The 18,820-nt window shown below is 42.9% G+C and overlaps 1 protein-coding gene across 5 annotated transcripts in view; it reads right to left on the bottom strand.

Moving 5' to 3' along the window:
• Positions 1–18,820, bottom strand: part of PTPRJ (protein tyrosine phosphatase receptor type J) — a 122,155-nt gene that overhangs the window by 21,313 nt on the left and 82,022 nt on the right. For 2 of the 5 annotated variants that reach the window (XM_043516388.1, XM_038406562.2), the window contains 6 exons: positions 18,551–18,820; positions 18,073–18,342; positions 17,595–17,864; positions 4,747–5,031; positions 3,354–3,626; positions 2,732–2,863 (listed from right to left, as the gene is read on the bottom strand). In XM_043516388.1, coding sequence (XP_043372323.1) covers positions 2,732–2,863; positions 3,354–3,626; positions 4,747–5,031; positions 17,595–17,864; positions 18,073–18,342; positions 18,551–18,820 — 1,500 coding nt within the window. The remainder of the gene's footprint in view (positions 1–2,731; positions 2,864–3,353; positions 3,627–4,746; positions 5,032–17,594; positions 17,865–18,072; positions 18,343–18,550) is intronic. The other 3 variants (XM_043516386.1, XM_043516387.1, XM_043516389.1) reach the window with 3 other exon arrangements.

The following is an 18,820-nucleotide window of genomic DNA, read 5'->3' on the forward strand; positions in this document are numbered from 1 at the left end:
CCCAGGAGAGCATGAGGGGTGAGAGTGAAAAGATGGCAGGCTAGAGCGTGTTTGGATTTTGAAGAAAGAAGACAGACAGATCTTCAGGAAGGAGGGGCTGTGTCCAGCTTGAGACTGAGGTGGAAGACTCTTGCGTTTGTTTTGGTGCTGGAGACCCTGGAAGGGCAGACTTTTTCTTTAATGACTTAGCCTTTTGCAGTGACGTGGACCCCCAACTACTGCAGGAACCAAACCAGACTCTGAGGGTGGGTGATCTAGACTGAGAGAAGGAGAAACTAAAGCAGCAGCTAGACCAAAGTCAGACCTGGTAGGCCGTGGTACTACATCATCCATGTCTCCACTAGCTGCAAAGCTGTGCTTAATACTGAGTCAGAACACGATCTTGAGGAGTTGAGTTAACAAATTGGACCCAATTTGGTAATGAAGACAGGCTCTTAATATGCCAGGATTTAGCACATACACCTCAAGAACCTGAGAAGTAAGGGCTGCTTTGGCCTCCTCTTCCTGTTGGGAGAGATTAAAAGAACTGGTCGACATAGACCAAATAGGAGTTGTTTGAGAGTCAATAGCTCCTAGTCCAGAAGACTTAGAAGAATAGTTCCTGTGTTGACTGGACTCGTATTTTGGGACATCAGTAATGCTATCAAGCCATGCAATCACTTTAAGTCAAATTGCTTAAAATAACATTTTAAACATAATTTTTAATCTAATGTTGTAAATTCCAGGGTGAAGGTGGAGTGGGTAATGGTATAAAAACACCTTACATCACAAAACACGAAGCGAGGTTGTCTAAATACATTAGGCTGTTTCTCCCCATCCCTGCTCTATGGTGCTGTCAAGGACAGAATTAATTCCTGGATTTTGAAGCAGATTATGTTGCTAAAGAATGAAAAAATTATGAGGTAACAATGCACTTCAAATCACTTGCTGTCAGAGATGAGTTAATAGCAAATACACAGAGTTAAATGTTCAAAGTGTTATGTGAGGAGGAAGTAGCTGGCCATTGTTAGCGGAATTTGTGCATATCACAGAAGTGAACCATAAAAGTGTTGGACTGGAAGGGATCTTAAGAGGTCTTCTAGTCCTGCACTAAAGGCTGCCCTTGGGCATCCCCACTTATTGCTTTTAAAAATAAACCCCCTTTTTAAAGGAAATAAGATTAAATTAATATCTAACAAGATGTTGCAGAAAGGCTAGGGAAGGTTGTTTTGTGAGCAAACTGTAACAGCTAAAAAACCAGTTATGTGCATGCTACAGGAGAAATTAGGGCTCACTGAAATCATTGCCTTTAATGGTGCAGGATCAGGGCTCAAGACAGAATACTTTCTCTGAAACCCTGCTTGCTTTACATTAGAGCAGCTAATGCTGTTTCTGCACTGAAGAGAATGATGAAAAACAGTTACAAATGTATTATATTACAGTCTCAAACAACACAAACCCACCCTAAACTTAGTGTACTAAGATTAGAGACAGTTGAACATTATACAGTTGGAGCATTACAGTTACACTTTATCAAGGCTGATGAGCCATTTCCTAAAATCTTTTCCCCTCACAGTAAAGCATCTGATGCTGACAAATTGGTATTTCCCTTTTCAATTTCCATCAATCACGACTAGAAAAATCTATTTTCTTGCCCAAGTGAACAAACACAATATAGAACCGTGCTTTGCATGTGATTCAGCTTTAAATATTAGTGGTTAGAGGCATCTGAAAAAAATACAAGTATGTTGATAAAACACTCACATTAACAATGTAATTTTGGGGCAGTCAATTAAGGCAAACTGAGGATACCAGAGTACAAGAAGCTATTCAAATATTTCTGATCATGTAATCACTATTGTACAAGAAAAAGTGTACTTAAAAAAATATGGAAAGAAGATCTACAAAGGAAGCTGCTTGGAGATATATACTCACTGTTAAAACAAAAGGCAAGCTGAGGTATCATTGTATCTATTTATATGTCAATAAAATCCTGCATTGGGGAACCACTTATTTCAGCTGCCTTCATTTGCAGGAATGAAACATATTTTAACCTGCAAAGAACAGGGTTGCTGATTTCATGAATTATCACTGTGGTTAACCAAGTAAAATTTTTCTTTGATTTTTGATATTTTAAAGATAACGTGTTTTATAGCAATTCTCCATAGCATGCCTTGTGGCTTCCTCAGTTTCCCATAGCATGTGATGCTGACAATGTTCATCCTGCCTTTCATCCATAAAATTCCCCCCACTCCCCAATGACAATAGGTTATTATTAGTACAATTGGAAAACAATGCTTCACCTCCCCCAACTTTCTGACATGTTTGTTGTAATAATCTTTACAGCCTTGAAAAACACCCCAAACTTCAGAAGTTGTTAATTACCAGCCCCTAGAATCATTCTACAAAGAAAAGACACTATACAATTTTGCAGTTCATGTTATTGGCAAACCAATAAGGAAGCTGATCAGATAGCATAGTGGCAACATTGTGAAAGGCCTATGAACTAGAATAATTCAGGCTAGTCAAGTCTATGAGTGAAATCCTGGCCTATGAAGTCAATGAGAGTTTTGCCATTGACTTTAGTTGAGCCAGAATTTCACTCTATGTTTCTGAACAGCAACTGCAAATATCAGGAGTAATTCTTCCCCTTCCACTTACTTTAGGATCTAAAAAGTATGTCCCGATGGATATACACATGATGTCTTATATAATAATAATACATTTGGGAGCTAACATCCTAACATCTTACCTTTAGCTGTTGTGATTACTATTGCATAGGCCGTTAGCGGTCCATTTTTTGACTCAAACGCATTGACCTGAATTTTAAAGGACTTGTGAGTGATTGACATAATATTAGGCTCTTCTCCTGGAGCAGGTGGGTCTGTAATGGAGAAATATTAATATTAAATTAGCATCTCAACATGTGGGAAGGAAAAGGTGAATCAAGGAGAAAGATAGATTTTTCAACATAAGGTATCTTCTCCAACTACCTAGGAAAAGTTACAAAGAAAGCCCACCATTTTCTCCCATTATTGCAATTTGCACGTTGGGCGACATCATATAAATGCGCATTACACAGAACATTTTAATGTCACTTAAAGAAACATCTTTAAAACCAAGCAAGCCAACAAAAAAAATAGTGTCCCATCCATATAAAAATGCTGTAAGGAAATGAAAGTCCGTATCTTTGATCATACTAGTTCTACAGAGTTAATATATTCTCACACACAACTCTGAATGAAGATAAAGCCTCTCTCTCATAACTTGAATATTCACATGTACTGTATAATGCTACACATTTTGCATTTTGTAACTTAGAGTTCTTTATTTTTTTTTGGCCCTGTACCCCACACCAAACTTTTTACACTTACCGGTGATACTTGTAACACATGTTATTTCCACTGGAAGGCTTTCTTTCCCACATGAACGGGTTATAATCCTAACACTGTAGGAGGTGGAATAATTTAAATTTGTTATAGTTGTATCTAGGTTACCAGACAAAACCAGTGTTTCATTGCTCCAGGCATCATTGAATGTATTAATGCTGAAGCCAGTACTGTTACCAGCAGGGCGCTCCCACTTTACTGTTAACTTGGGCTCTTTAGTCACTGGTGTACAGTTAAATGAAGACACTGGTGCAGCATCTGCAAAAGAAGAAAAGAGTTTAGTGGAACAAACTGGATGGTTATCTTAGAGTGACCAGATGTCCCAATTTTATAGGGACAGTCCCGATTTTGGGGTCTCTCTTATATAGGCTCCTATTACACCCCCCCCCCGACCTCTGTCCCGATTTTTCACACTTGCTGTCTGGTCACCTTACATTATCTGTTTAATCCACTTAAGCTCTACAGGGCAGGAGCCCTGGTTTTCATCTGCCTGTGAAGCAACACGTACATTTATTGTAATACTATATATAAGTAATAAATATTATCTAGCACCTATTTCCTTTTATGTTCTCTGCTATTTTTCTATTCCCTCTCATCTCTATACCACATGCCAGTCTTCTTTCTTCCCACGGCGCTATATTCCTTTCTTCTCTGATTTATAGTATACATTTTGCCTTTTTCTCTGACCACTTTTCTCTTTTAACATTCTGAGGTTTATGAGTTTAGACTGTGTTTAAAAATGCAGGAAAAAGTGCAAAGGAAGAAGCAACTAGCTTGAAAAAAATCTATGTCATCCAAAAGGTAAGTCACATTAAATACTTCATGAATGATTGTTCTACAAAAAAAGACTGCTCTTATCCTTACATGAAGAAAAGGAGTACCCGTGGCACCTTAGAGACTAACAAATTTATTAGAGCATAAGCTTTCGTGAGCTACAGCTCACTTCATCGGTACATGGCGGCGCATAAAGATCATGGGCTAAATTCCACTCTGGTGCATACCTTCTGATACTTCATTCTGATCTCACATACATTGGTATAAAACGAGTGCAACAATACTGACTTCAGACAGGCAAAGTATAAAATACAAAATAAAATAAAACAACATCAGAAATCTCATATTGTATCCCCTGAGTCCCTTCATCTGTATGTTTTCTATCAATGAAACACCTTACTTATGCCAGCAGTCCTGATGAAAATCAATGCTCCAAGGTCAGGACTTTTGAATGTAAACTTCAGAAGTAGGAACTGGTCTACCTACATATTGGTAAGGCACCTAGCACACTTTTCGGTGCTAAATAAGCAAATCAACTCTTTTCTATCCAATACACAAACAACAAAGCATTTAAATGAAAGCAGCACATATTTTTGTAACTTGCCTGTACAGTTAGTTATGTTTTTTCGGTTTCCTTCTGTTATTTTATCACCTGCTTGTGGAAAAACCGTGAATGTATAGGAGGTGCCAGGGTTTAAACTGGTAATTCTAGCCTCAAACGTAGAATTTGTGAGTTGATATGTATTGCTTTTATTAGTTAGAAATCCATTTCCTTCTAAGACTACTATGTAAGTGTATTGAGAAGCATATGTGTCATTGTTTTGCCATCTTAAGTTTACTTCTGTTGTGCTGACATTTATAACTTGGAGGTCAAATACTGGACTGGGTCCTATTGAAAAAAAAAAAGATATAATGGACATTAGTTAATAGCTGTGCAGAAAGATTTCCTGAAAGAAAGATACAACAGCAAAACAATTAGCATTCTAATTTGTAAATCCTCCCTGCATGTTATATACTATAAAGGTGAAGTATAAATATACACATTGATTACGATCTTGTTTACAAAATGGCATAAATCAGGAACAACTATAGAAATCAGTGGAATTATAACACTATAAGCAAGAGCAAAAAATAAACCTAGAAAATTATTACTATTCACAAAGATAGAGATGCAAACAGGTGCTTAGTGAGTGCGACACAGAGCCCCATTTGTGGTTCACTCCTCTGTACCAGCAATGTATGTCAGGCCTGACATACTCACTACACCTATTACACTGTTGTCATAACATGAATCTAAAAGATGTTGTATAAGTTATTACATATAAAGTGATAATATGTTGGTCTCAAAAATCAGTGTGTGGTGTATGGTGTGTACAAAAAGTTATCAATATGTGCCAGAATTATACTCTAAAAATGTGCTTGGTAAGCAATGCCTAAACGCAATCTGCCCAAGACAAAGGAATGTTTCTTGGCTTATCTGACCAGCCTGGCCGTCAGGTAGAGAAAATGAAAGTACATTCACATGCAAGGTAAACAAAGCCATCAGGAGAGCATGTGGGAAAAGATTACCACTTTATCTCCACAGAGGATGGAGATTGTACCCCCAGGAAGCCTTCCTGCCTCTCAAAGCAGGGTCAGTGAAATTTGGGAAGATACAGGAGAGAGAAAAAACCATTTTGGCATCCTTCACCTGAAACAAGCACTCTGAGGTCTGTGAAGGGTCCTGGCCAAAAAGTGGTCAGCCTTACTGGAAGAGCGACTGGGTGAAAAACACTTCTTTGAACAAGAGAGTCTGATTTGCTAAATCAAGTTTTACTCTTAGGAGCATATTTTTACTTTTGTTTGCTTGTAACCCTTTCTATCTTTATTCCTCATACTTGGTATCACTTAATCCTTTTGATAAATAAATTTGTTTTACTTTTAGTATACACCAATTCTGTGCACTGATTGAAGAGACGGGTGGCTTAATCTCAGTTAAGCTAACAGGCTGCAGTATATAGACTTTTTAAAGGAGCAACCAAGTTAATGACTTCTGTGACTGTTCCAGGAGAGGGCTGGCACTGCAGAGATGTCTCTGGGGAACTCAGGAGTAGAGGTTCACTGTTTGTTACCTGCCAAGCAAGGTTTGGACTGGCCAGGGTGGGACTGGCAGGGGAGGGGGGATATGTGATAGGGCAAGGCCAGATGGCTATAGAAAAGTAGTGGGAGACAGATATATTAGCCCCAGGCTAAACAAATCCCTGTTACCAGGATAAGTAAATGGCAGCTGCTCCCAGTCAATTAAGACACCTGGGGCCAATTAAGATCTTTTCAGAAGGCAGAGAGAAGGCTAGGTCGATTGGGACACCTGAAGCCAATGAGGGGCTGGCTGAAACTAGTTAAAAGCCTCCCAGTTAGTCAGTTGGGCGCGCATGTCAAGAGCTGTAGGAGGAAGCCGTGCTTTTGGAGGAACTGAGCAGTACAAACCATTTCAGGCGCAAGGAAGGAGGCCCTTAGGTAACGGTGAAGTAGATATTGAGGAAGTGGGGGTTGCTGTGAGGAAGTGGCCCAGGAAATTGTACGCATCCTACTTCCAAAAAGTCAGCTACCATAGCTGCAATTATTAGGGTCCCTGGGCTGGAACCCGGAGTAGAGGGTGGGCCCAGGCTCCCCCCCGGCCCCAATTAATCACTGAGACTGGGAGACAACAGAGACTGTGCAAGGGAGGATTGCTTCTCCTCACCTCCCTTCCTGGCTTATGATGAAAATGGCTCAGTAGGCTGTGACCCTTGCCTCTAGAGAGAGAAGGGCTACATGGAGGGTCTCAGTGAGCCTCTGAAACTAGCGAAATCCGTCAGAAAGCGTGGGACCCATGCAAACAAGGATAGAGGTTTGTCACAACTGGTGTCAAGCATGGGATCGTCATTCACAACGTATCAGAAGAAAGAGGTTAAAAAAAACTGCACTGGATTTTTGGGGATTTTTTTGTTTTGTTTTTTGTTTGTTTTGTACCACAATGGAGGAGGTGGTAAGAGCTCTGGTACAAGCCATGGCAGCCCTGCAGGAGGCCACCCGGGTTCAGGCAATGGCACAACAGGAGTGTATGCGGCTACAGCAGGAAACAAATCAATTATTAATGGGCCAGGTGACCCAAGATTGTGCCCTCATGCGAGGGGGTAGTGGACCAGCTGAAGATCCTCACCACCCAGGCCTGGGGGTCCGATGGGACGCGAACCCTGAGGGCCACTGGTTGTCTGTCAAAGATGATGTTGGGAGATGTGCTGAGTGGGCCAGCATTCTTGCCCCTTTTTTGTGGGGAGAGGCCCAGAAGGCCTATTTTGACTTGCCTGCCATGGATGCCATTGACTATACCCAGATAAAGGCAGAGATCCTAGCACGATCAGGGGTGACAGCAGCGGTATGGGCCCAGAGGTTCCATGAGTGGAAATACCAGGAGAACGAAACCCCAAGGTCCCAGCTATTCGACCTCATACACCTCACACAGAAGTGGTTACAACCCGAGGTGTGCAGCCTGGAGATTTTGGAGACCTTGGTCATGAACCATTACACGCAGGGACTGCCACCAGATCTCTGCAAATGGGTAAGCCAGAACGATCCGTCCATGTACGATGAGATGATCACGCTGGTAGAAAGATGGTTGACAGCCAGGGAACTGACCCAACTACCCAAGGAAGGCCCCTTTTGAAGCAAGCACCTGAACCTACAGAGAATTCTTTCCCGAGTATCTGGCTGGTGAATCTTGCCCATATGCTCACGGTTCAGCTGATTGCCATATTTGGGGTCGGGAAGGAATTTTCCTCCAGGGCAGATTGGAAGAGGCCCTGGAGGTTTTTTGCCTTCCTCTGTAGCATGGGTCACTTGCTGGAGGATTCTCTGCTCCTTGAAGTCTTTAAACCACGATTTGAGGACTTCAATAGCTCAGACATAGGTGAGAGGTTTTTCGCAGGAGTGGGTGGGTGAGATTCTGTGGTCTGCGTTGTGCAGGAGGTCAGACTAGATGATCAGAATGGTCCCTTCTGACCTTAATATCTATGAATCTAAGAAAAAAACCCAACCCTGGAAGGTTGGGCAGCCAAACCCCCCGGGAGTCCTAGATGGAAGGGGGGGGGGCCAAAAACCAGCGGGGACCCCAGAAGGAAGGGATTGGCCTGAGTGGGGGGAACTCTGGGACTAACCCCCTAGCTCCCAGGATAGGGGAGTGATTAGAAGCAATTATAGATGTTATGCATGAGGGGAGTGGGGACACATAGCAGCACAATGTCCCAGCACCGAGGAGCCTATGCAATGTAACCTGGGGGATTGGGAGGTCCCGTGCTCCCTTATTCACCTCACGGGAGTCGCATTACCCCGCATAATTACACCAGGCCAGTGAGGATAAATAGAGCAGAGACTACAGTGCTTGTGGACTCTGGGAGTGCTATCACTCTCGTATCGGGTAAAATGGTAAAAAGTAGTCAGCTGCTACAAGCCAAATGTGTAGCAGTGATGTGTGTGCATGGGGCCGTGAGCTATTACCCCACCATCCCAGTGGAGACAGAGGTTCAGGGGAACCCCATTGAGGTGACCGTGGGCGTAGTTCCTAAATTCCCATATCCTGTAGTCATTGGGAGGGACTATCCAGGGTTTGATATTTTACTTCCTGTGCAGAGACTGGAGAGAGGTGGGGACCCTGAGGACAGCGACTCATCACTGGGGGAATGTCAACTCCCGATGTTTGCTGAGATTTCTCAGCATCTGTTCTCAGCCCCCTGGAAGACAAAAAAAGAGAGGAAGGCCTTGGGAACCTGGATCCTGACCCAAGGCCAGAAGACAATCCTAATAGGCAGATGGACACAAGCAGCCAACAGAGAAACTTCCACCACAGAAGGTGAGCCAGAGGCCATGCCCAGCCGTGACGGCAGCGAGCAGTTGGAAGAAGCAGAAGCCGGCCCCTGGGAGCTCAGGCAGGTTAGTCTTGGGAGAGAGACTTTTGGGTGAGACCAGGCAGAGGACCCCAGATATGATAACGCCTCGAAAGAGATGGCCGAGATCAATGCGATACCTGTGGATGGGAAGGTCCGGCATCCCTGACTTTACTTTATAGTAAAGAAAGATCTCCTGTACCGCGTGGTGCAAATGCAGGAGCAAGAGATACAACAACTTCTGGGGCCACAAAAACATCAAAAAGCCATACAGAGTCTTGCCCACAGTCACCTGTTTGGAGGACACTTATGGGTAGAGAAAACCCAGGCACGGATACTGAAGAGGTTTTTCTGGCCAGGAATACACAAAGATGTCCGGCGATACTGCACCTCTTGTCCAGAGTGTCAGTTACATAGCCCTCGCCCACACTTGGAATCTCCTTTGATACCTCTTCCAATAACAGAGGTTCCTTTTGAACGCATAGCCATGGATCTAGTAGGGCCCTGAGAGAAGACAGCTCGGGGCCACCAACATGTGCTTGTATTGGACTATGCAACCCATTACCCATAAGCCGTTCCCCTATGCAACACAGCTTCCAAGACAATAGCTAAGGAGCTAGTACAGATCTTTGCCCGGATTGGGCTACCCAAGGAGATATTGACTGATCAAGGGACACCTTTCGTGTCCAAGTTGATGAAAGATCTCTGTTCATTGCTCCATGTACAAGCCCTACGGACCACTGTATACCACCTGCAAACAGATGGCCTTGTGGAAAGGTTCAATAGTACCCTAATGGCCATGATCAGGAAAGTGGTGAGCCGGGATGGGAAAGATTGGGATATCCTATTGCCTTACCTCATGTTCGCCATCCGGGAGGTTCCGCAAGCCTCCACGGGTTTCTCTCCATTCAAACTACTATACAGGCGCCACCCCCAGGGCATGTTGAATATAGCCAAAGAAGCCTGGGAAGAGGAGCCAAATCCTGGAAGGAACATAGTTAAGCATGTACTGCAGATGAGAGATTGGCTAGCCCGAGTTACGCCCATTGTACGGGAACTCTTGGAGAGAGCACAGGAGACCCAATGAACCCATTATAACCACCAAGCAAGGTTTCGATGGTTCCAATAGGGGATCGGGTGATGGTACTGGTGCCCACAGCAGAAAGTAAACTGTTGGCTCAGTGGCAGGAACCCTAAAAAGTGATCAAAGCGGTGGGAGAGGTGAACTATAAGTTGCAGTAGCCAGGCCACCAGAAACCAGATCAAATTTACCACATCTATCTTCTAAAACCTTGGCACGATAGAGAGGCATGCTTAGTTACCCAGGAGACCCTTCCCCAGGAGGATAATTTACATGAGCAAGTGAGGATATCGCCCGACTAGATGCCAATCCAAAAGATCGAGGAAGCCGACATGATTAATTGCAACCGGGGCGGACAACTGAAACCTATCACCATATCTGCACGATCCTCAGAGCCAAAGTAACATTGAGACCCTACCAAATCCCAGCAGCCAAAAGAGAAGAAATCAAGGCCAAAGTAAAGAAAATGTTAGAATTAGGGGTTACTGAAGAATCTTACAGTCAGTGGTCCAGTCCAATCGTTCTAGTGCCTAAACCTTACAGTACCACGAGATTCTGTAATGACTTTTGCCGACTGAATGAAGTATCCCAATTTGATGCATACCCCATACCATGCATTGATGAACTGGTTGATTGACTGGGTAGTGCCCGATTCTTGACTATACTGGATCTGACAGAAGGGTACTGGCAGATTCCCCTAACCAAAGAAGCTGAAGCTAAAGAAAAGACAGCGTTCTTTACCCCGGACGAGCTATTCCAGTACACCATCCTCCCTTTTGGGCTACATGGGGCTCCAGCCACATTCCAGTACTTCAAGGATAAGCTGCTGCACCCCCATACTAGTTATGCAGCCGCATACCTAGACGATGTCATCATCCATATGCCGGACTGAGGAACCCACTTGGAGAAAGTTGAGTCAGTACTGCACACCTTAAGGCGGGCTGGCCTCACTGCTAATCCCGCTAAATGCGCCATAGGGCTAGCAAAGGCTAGGTACCTGGGATATATTGTAGGAACGGGCATAGTGAAGCCCCAAACGAATAAGCTAGAGGCGATTCAAAACTGGCCCCGGCCGACCCGAAAGAAGCAGGTCTGTGCGTTCCTACGCATGGTAGGCTACTACCGACGTTTTATTCTCCATTTCACCACTAGGGCAAGTCCCCTAATGGACCTGATGAAGGCCCACGGTCCAGACATGGTGAAGAGGACCGATGCAGCAGAGGGGGCGTTCACAGAACTGCGGACATCCCTCTGTAATGACCCCGTACTCATACCCCCGGACTTTAACAAGGAATTTCTTTTACAAACAGATGCGTCCGAGGTGGGGTTGGGGGCGGTTCTGTCGCAAATGGTGGGAGAAGAGGAACACCCAATCCTCTAACTAAGCAGAAAGCTTCTACCAAGAGAACAGAAATATGCAGTAGTCGAGAGAGAATGCCTTGCTGTCAAATGGGCCTTGGAGACACTGTGTTAGGCCGGCGATTTACTCTTGTGACGGACCATGCACCCCTCCAGTGGATGCAGCGGAATAAGGAAAAGAATGGAAGGGTCACTAGGTGGTTCTTATCGCTCCAACCATTCCAGTTCCGCACAGGGCTGGATGTCACCATGGCAATGCCGATGGTCTATCACGAGCACACTGCCTGGCGTTCCAAGTTGCCCAACTCTATGGTGTTGAGTGGGGGGGGGGGGGGGATATGTGACGGGGCAAGGCCAGATGGCTATAGAAAAGTAGTGGGACACCGATATATTAGCCCCAGGCTAAACAAACCCCTGTTACCAAGATAAGTAAATGGCAGCTGCTCCAGGTCAATTAAGACACCTGGGGCCAATTAAGATCTTTCCAGAAGGCAGGAAAGATAGCTAGGTTGATTGGGATACCTGAAGCAAATGAGCGGCTGGCTGAAATTAGTTAAAAGCCTCCCAGTTAGTCAGTTGGGGGTGCATAAATCAGGAGGAAGACATGCTGTTGGAGAAACTGAGCAGTACAAACCATTTCAGGCGCAAGGAAGGAGGCCCTGAGGTAATGGTGAAGTAGATATTGAGGAAGTGGGGGCTGCTGTGGGGAAGTGGCCCAGGGAATTGTACGCGTACTATTTCCAAAAAGTCAGCTACCATAGCTGCTACTATTAGGGTCCCTGGGCTGGAGCCCGGAGTAAAGGGTGGCCCTGGGCCCGGGCCCAGATTCCCTTCTCTTTCCCCTCCCCAATTAATCACTGATACTGGGAGACAACAGAGACTGTGCGAGGGAGGGTTGCTTCTCACCTCCCATGCTGGCTTATGATGAAAATGGCTCAATAGGCTGTGACCCTTGCCTCTAGAGAGAGAAGGGCTGCATGGAGGTTCACAGTGAGCTTCTGAGATTAGCGAAATCCGCCAGGAAGCATGGCATCCATGGAGACAAGCACAGAGCTTTCTCACAACTAGCTTCTACATACAGTGTAAAAAAAAAAAAAAAAAAAAAAAAAAGGAGGGGGTATTGCATTATACATCAAGAATATTTACACTTGTATTGAGATCCACAAGGAGGTGACAGGCAGACCAGTAGAAAGTCTCTGAGTGAAGATAAAAGAGGGGAATAAACAAGCGGCAATGTCATGTTGGGGGTCTACTGTAAACCACTAAATCAGGATGAGGAGGTAGATGAGGCATGTTTAGAACAAACAACAGAAATAAACAAAACACAAGTAATGGAAGACTTTAACTATTCAGACATCTGTTGGAAAAGTAACAAGGCAAAATACAAAATCTCCTATACATTCTTGGAATGTACTGGGGACAATTTCTCATTTCAGAAGCTGAAGGAAGTAACTGGGGGAGCAAACATTTTAGACTTGAAACTGAACAGCAGGGAGGAATTGGTTGGGAATCTGAAGGTAGAAGAGTGAGTGTTCTTCAAATGATAGATTTCATGATTCTAAGGAAAAGAAGAAGAGGAGAGCAGCAGAAAAAGGACAGTGGACTTCAAAAAACAAATTTTTACTAACTCAGAGAACTGGTAGGTTAAGTCCCATGGAAAGAAAATCTAAGGGAAAAATGGAGTTCAGAAGAACTGGCAGTTTCTCAAAGAGACAAGATTAAAGATGCAACAGCAAACAATCCTGATGTGCAGGAGAGATAGGAAGAAAAGTAAGAGACTGATATGGCTCCATCACGAGCCCTTTAATGGTCTGAAAAATCAAAAAGGAATCCTACAAAAGTGAAAACATGACCATTGCTGAGAATGAGTACAAAAGAATAGCCTGAGCATGTAGGAGACAAATCCAAAAGGCTAAGGGATGCAGTGAGTTACACCTAGAAAGAGACACAAAAGGCGATAAGAAGAGGTTCTAGAAATAAAGTACAGCAAGAGAAAGACAAAGGAAAATGTAAGTCCACTATTTAGCAGGATAGGAGAGATAACTGACCACATAAAGAAGGCTGAGAAGTTAATATCTAACTTTGCTTCAGTCTTCACTAAAAAGATAAATTATGACAAGATGCTTAAAACAATTAATATTAACACTAAGGGAAGGAACACAAGCCAGACTAGGGAAAGAACAAGTTAAAGAATATTTAAATAATTTAGATGTATTCAAGTTGGCTGGGCTTGATAGAATTCAGACTAGGGTATTTAAGGAACAGCTGAAGCAATCTTGGAACCATTAGTGATTATCTTCAAGAGCTCATGAAAGATGGATGAGGTCACAGAGGACTAGAGAACGGCAGACATAGTGCCTATCTTTAAAAAGAGGAACAAAGAAGACATGGGGAATTATAGACCAGTTGGTCTCACTTTAATACCTGGAAAGATATAAATTACTAAACAATCAATTTGTACGCACACAGAGGATATTAGGGTAAAAGGTAATAGCCGACATGGATTTGTCAAGAACAGATCATGCTAAACCAACCTAATTTCCTTCTTTCACTGGGTTACCAGTCTAAGGGATGGTGGGAAACAGTAGACATAATACATGTTGCTTTGTGTAAGGCTTTTGACACAATCCCACATGACAGTCTCATGAGCAAACTAGGAAATGCGTTGTCTAGATGAATTTACTATAAGGTGGGTGCAAAACTGGTTAAAAGTACAGTCAAACAGCAATGGTTTGCTTATTAATGGTTTGCTGTGAAGCTGGGAGGACATATCTAATGGGGTCCCATAGGAGTGTCCTGGATTTGGTATTATTCACAATTTTCATTAATGACTTGGATTACTGGAGTGGAAAGTATTTATCCATACAGAATATCACATGAGGTCTTAAATAAAAGCCAGGATCATGCTGATCATTTATATGGTTATGAGATGTATGTGCAAATGATATTTAAGGAGTTGTGTATATACTGAAAATATGTTTTGAAGTCTGTCACCAAACAAAGAGAAAAAACAGAGTTCTTCCAGCCAGGAAGTAAGATGTGTACCTCTCTATCAAATGAAAATTAAGCATTATAAGCCAACACAACCGGTTGGACAAACACCTGTGAGAGATGGTCTAGATATACTTGGTTCAGCCTCAGCATCAGGGGCTGGACTAGATGGCCTCCTCAGGTCCCTTCTAGCCCTACAATTCTATGATTCTTTAATACTGACTTTGAGCCTTCAGTCTGTGTGTACTACCAGCTATTTTCATATAGCTGATCCAAAGTCCAATGAAGTCAGACTCGTGAATTTCAACAGGCCTTGGATCAGGCCTAAATCTTAATGCTCAATGCACAAAAGGATTTAGGTGCCTAAGTCCCTATTTTACATATCTAAGTCCCAGTTTTGGCTTCCTTGTGATGCAAAAACTCTTGCCCAACCCCTGTAAGTGCCCAAACTTTCAAGGTAATAGTTCTGTAGGCACCTAAGTTTCTGCCTCTGAGCATGCACACTGCTGCCTCCCTCTAGATGTCCAGATACTTAGCCCTGCCTAAGTCCCAGTGATTCACAAACTAGGGGAAGATAGACATTTGGCCGCCCAAGTCACATGCAGGGCCTGATGTTCTGAGATTGCCTACTGCATTAGGTCCTATTCAAAACCCCCAGGAGGCAGCAGCAGAGCCTATCTTACAACTTTTAGCATAGTGATTAGAGGACTCACCAGGGATGTGGGAGACGCAGGTTCGATTCCCCCCTCTCAGGGAGGGCGGGAGAAAAGAGTTGAGTAGGGGTATCCCACACCTCTCAGGAGCAGTGCTCTAGTCACTAAGCTGTGGGATATTCTGGTGTGGGGCTCTCTTAGTTTCTCCTGTTGAAGCTGTTCCACTGTGGATAAATAATTAGAGTGACTGGAGCAGGAGTACTGGACCCTAGATCTCCCACCTCCCAGGTGGCTACCCTAATCATTGGACTACAGAAACACATGCGCGCTGTCTCTCTGACCCAATGGCTATAAGTATTTATTCACAGTGGGACAGTCATTGGGCCAGAGAACTGTGGGACCAGCTCAACTTCATGTGGAAGGTCTGTCATGCTCAACATGACCATCTTTCAAGAGTTCTTAAGGTGAATAACATTGACGTTGTTGCTTTACAAGAAACTCATGCTGCAGTTCTAAGCAAGCTGCAAGATACAAAATTCATGACTATGAATGACATGAAGTACAGTCTTACAGATATCTCCATCCTGGAGGAATCCAAGACCATGGGAATTTCTATTGCTATAATAAGAATTGTACAACTTGACCATAACAAGTATCTTCTGTACTCCACACTATCATATTTTAATCAGGATTTTCAGCGACACACAATCACTCCTCTCATCACTATAACCACTGCAAGACCAGAGCTACTATATGCGAAGTAGCTAAAAAAATAAATCTTTATATGATATTGCTAATGAAGAAACTTGGTTGGGTGGATTTTTTTTTTAAATCAGTGTTATTCTAGGACATGTCCCTTTTTAGTTTCATCACTATCTCCACATCTAGTCTACTTCATTTTAGGGTACATGTCTACACTGCAATCAGAGGTTGATTGCAGCATGGATAAACATACTCTCACTCTCTCAGTGAGTAAAAATAGCAGGGTAGATGCAGGAGCACAGGCTTCAGCACTGGCTAGACATACGTAGTACATAGCTGGGGTCCCCCATGCTTTTAAAACACACACACACACACACACACACACACACACACACACAAACAGAAGCACATGCCCCCACATCTACACTGCTATCTTTAGCCATGATAGAATGGGTATGTCTGCCTGAGTACAATCACATCTCAGACTGCAGTTTGGACATACCCTTAGAATGTATTCATTAGGCCACCCCTTCTGATCATTCTGACCTTTTCCCATTAAGTTGTTTTCCTGAGGGCAGACATTCTAGTTGTGTTTGCCACTGGTGGCTCTCTCTTGTTTAAACCAGTTTTGAGCATAAGGAGATTCCCCTTTCTCTCCTTCAAAGTTACAGGACATGTGATTGTGCACTCTCAAGGACTTTTACTCCCAAGACCCTAACTCAAAGGGACAATGTTTTGTTCAGATATCAGCATCTCACTTTAGTCACAAACATGGCCGAGTCCAGTTCTGGAAACCCACAACTGATTAAAATGATTGTGTTTTTTCATTGACTACAACAAAATCCAAGATACAGAGGTGTGTCTGCAAGTAGTTATCTATCTTTTGTGTAATGTTTTGTTTGTACTGTAAAATAATAATTATTGTACAGTACAAGCAAAACAATACACAAAAGGCAATGGTCATTATTAATACAATAAACAATACACCTAGTTTCAGACTCAATTTGACCCTCTAACTCCTAGCACAATGGGGTCCTGGTCTATGTGTAGGGCTCCTAGACATCGTAGTAATACAAATAATAAATACTAATCTGCCATCCTGCAAACCCTTTCCTTTTGTTTTTTGAAAGCCTCATAACAAAGCTCAGCAGCTACCTCTTCAGAGGACTTCTGAATCCCAGCTGTGGCAGATTTCAGTGTGTGTGCATGCTCGGACAATGTACTCGACTGTATTGTGTGTGTGCACGCGCATGTGTGTGCAAGCATGCATTCTACTCCTTCCCTACAAATATACTGAAGTATTTCAGCTCTCTCTGGGTTTTAAAGAATAAATTATTTACTCCTGAATTCTCATCTCTCTGCAGGCTTGCACTATGTTATCCTAAATATGGTAACACACCTAAATATATTGGCCCACATTTTCAAAAGTGACTAGTGATGTGGGACGCCTCAACTTTTGAGTGCCCCACTGGAGACACCTTAAAATGGCCTAATTTTCAGAAAAGCACCAGCTTTCAGAAAATCAGGGATGACCAAAATGTTGAAAATGCAAAAACTGAGGCCATAAGAATCACTAGTAACTTCTGAAAATTTAGAATGTTGAGAAGCTGCAAAAAAAAAAAAATAATGCTTCAGATTGGATAGTTATGCTGTACCTAAAATTCAAATGGTACAGGGAAGTGTTTCTTAATAAAGAAGATGAGGTGAGAATACTGATCGGCAGAGTGCAAATTCAGAAACAGTCATATGTGGCTCAATGACTTACTTGTATAAATGGACGTTGAATTTGGGGCTCCTTCAGTCTTGTTATCTGCTGCGAGTGGAAATATTGTGAAATTGTAAAATGTACCAGGATTTAAGCCTGAAATTACAGCTTTCCTGGAATTGACTGTTATGTTCCTAGTGGATGAAGGTTTATTTTCAATGACTATCCTGTAACTGTACTCAGAAGCAGCAACATCTTTGTTTTCCCAAGTTAAAGACACTTCATCTGTACTGACATTGGAAACCTCGATGTTAAACACTGGACTCGGCACTGTTGAAGACAAGAGACAATTATTTGTTGAGGTGTAATTATTTGTGGAATAGCAGTTGTGGGCTGACTGCACTATAGACTTGCACTCTTAACTCTGAGGTATTAGTGGTAGAGTTTGCTTTCCAACCCCCATGCATTCCATAGGAATTGTCACACTTGGTTACCAGAGTATTTACATGAAACAGTCAAATGTGGCTCAATGACTTACTTGTATAAATGGATGCTGAATTTGGGTCTCCTTCAGTCTTGTTATCTGCTGCGAGTGGAAATATTGTGAAATTGTAAAATGTACCAGGATTTAAGTCTGAAATTACAGCTTTCCTGGAATTGACTGTTATGTTCCTAGTGGATGAAGGTTTATTTTCAATGAGTATCCTGTAACTGTACTCAGAAGCAGCAGCATCTTTGTTTTCCCAGGTTAAAGACACTTTGTCTGTACTGACATTGAAAACCTCGATGTTAAACACTGGACTCGGCACTGTTGAAGACAAGAGACAATTATTTGTTGAGGTGTAATTATTTGTGGAATAGCAGTTGTGGGCTGACTGCACTGCAGCCTTGCACTCTTAACTCTGAGGTATTAGTGGTAGAGTTTGCTTTCCAACCCCCATGTATTCCATAGGAATTGTCACACTTGGTTATCAGAGTATTTACATGAAACAGTCAAATGTGGCTCAATGACTTACTTGTATAAATGGACGTTGAATTTGGGTCTCCTTCAGTCTTGTTATCTGCTGCGAGTGGAAATATTGTGAAATTGTAAAATGTACCAGGATTCAAGTCTGAAATTACAGCTTTCTTGGAATTGACTGTTATGTTCCTAGTGGATGAAGGTTTATTTTCAATGAGTATCCTGTAACTGTACTCAGAAGCAGCAACATCTTTGTTTTCCCAGGTTAAAGACACTTCGTCTGTACTGACATTGGAAACCTCGATGTTAAACACTGGACTCGGCA

Source organism: Dermochelys coriacea, chromosome 6, assembly GCF_009764565.3.
Source record: "Dermochelys coriacea isolate rDerCor1 chromosome 6, rDerCor1.pri.v4, whole genome shotgun sequence".
Lineage (NCBI taxonomy): Eukaryota > Metazoa > Chordata > Testudines > Dermochelyidae > Dermochelys > Dermochelys coriacea.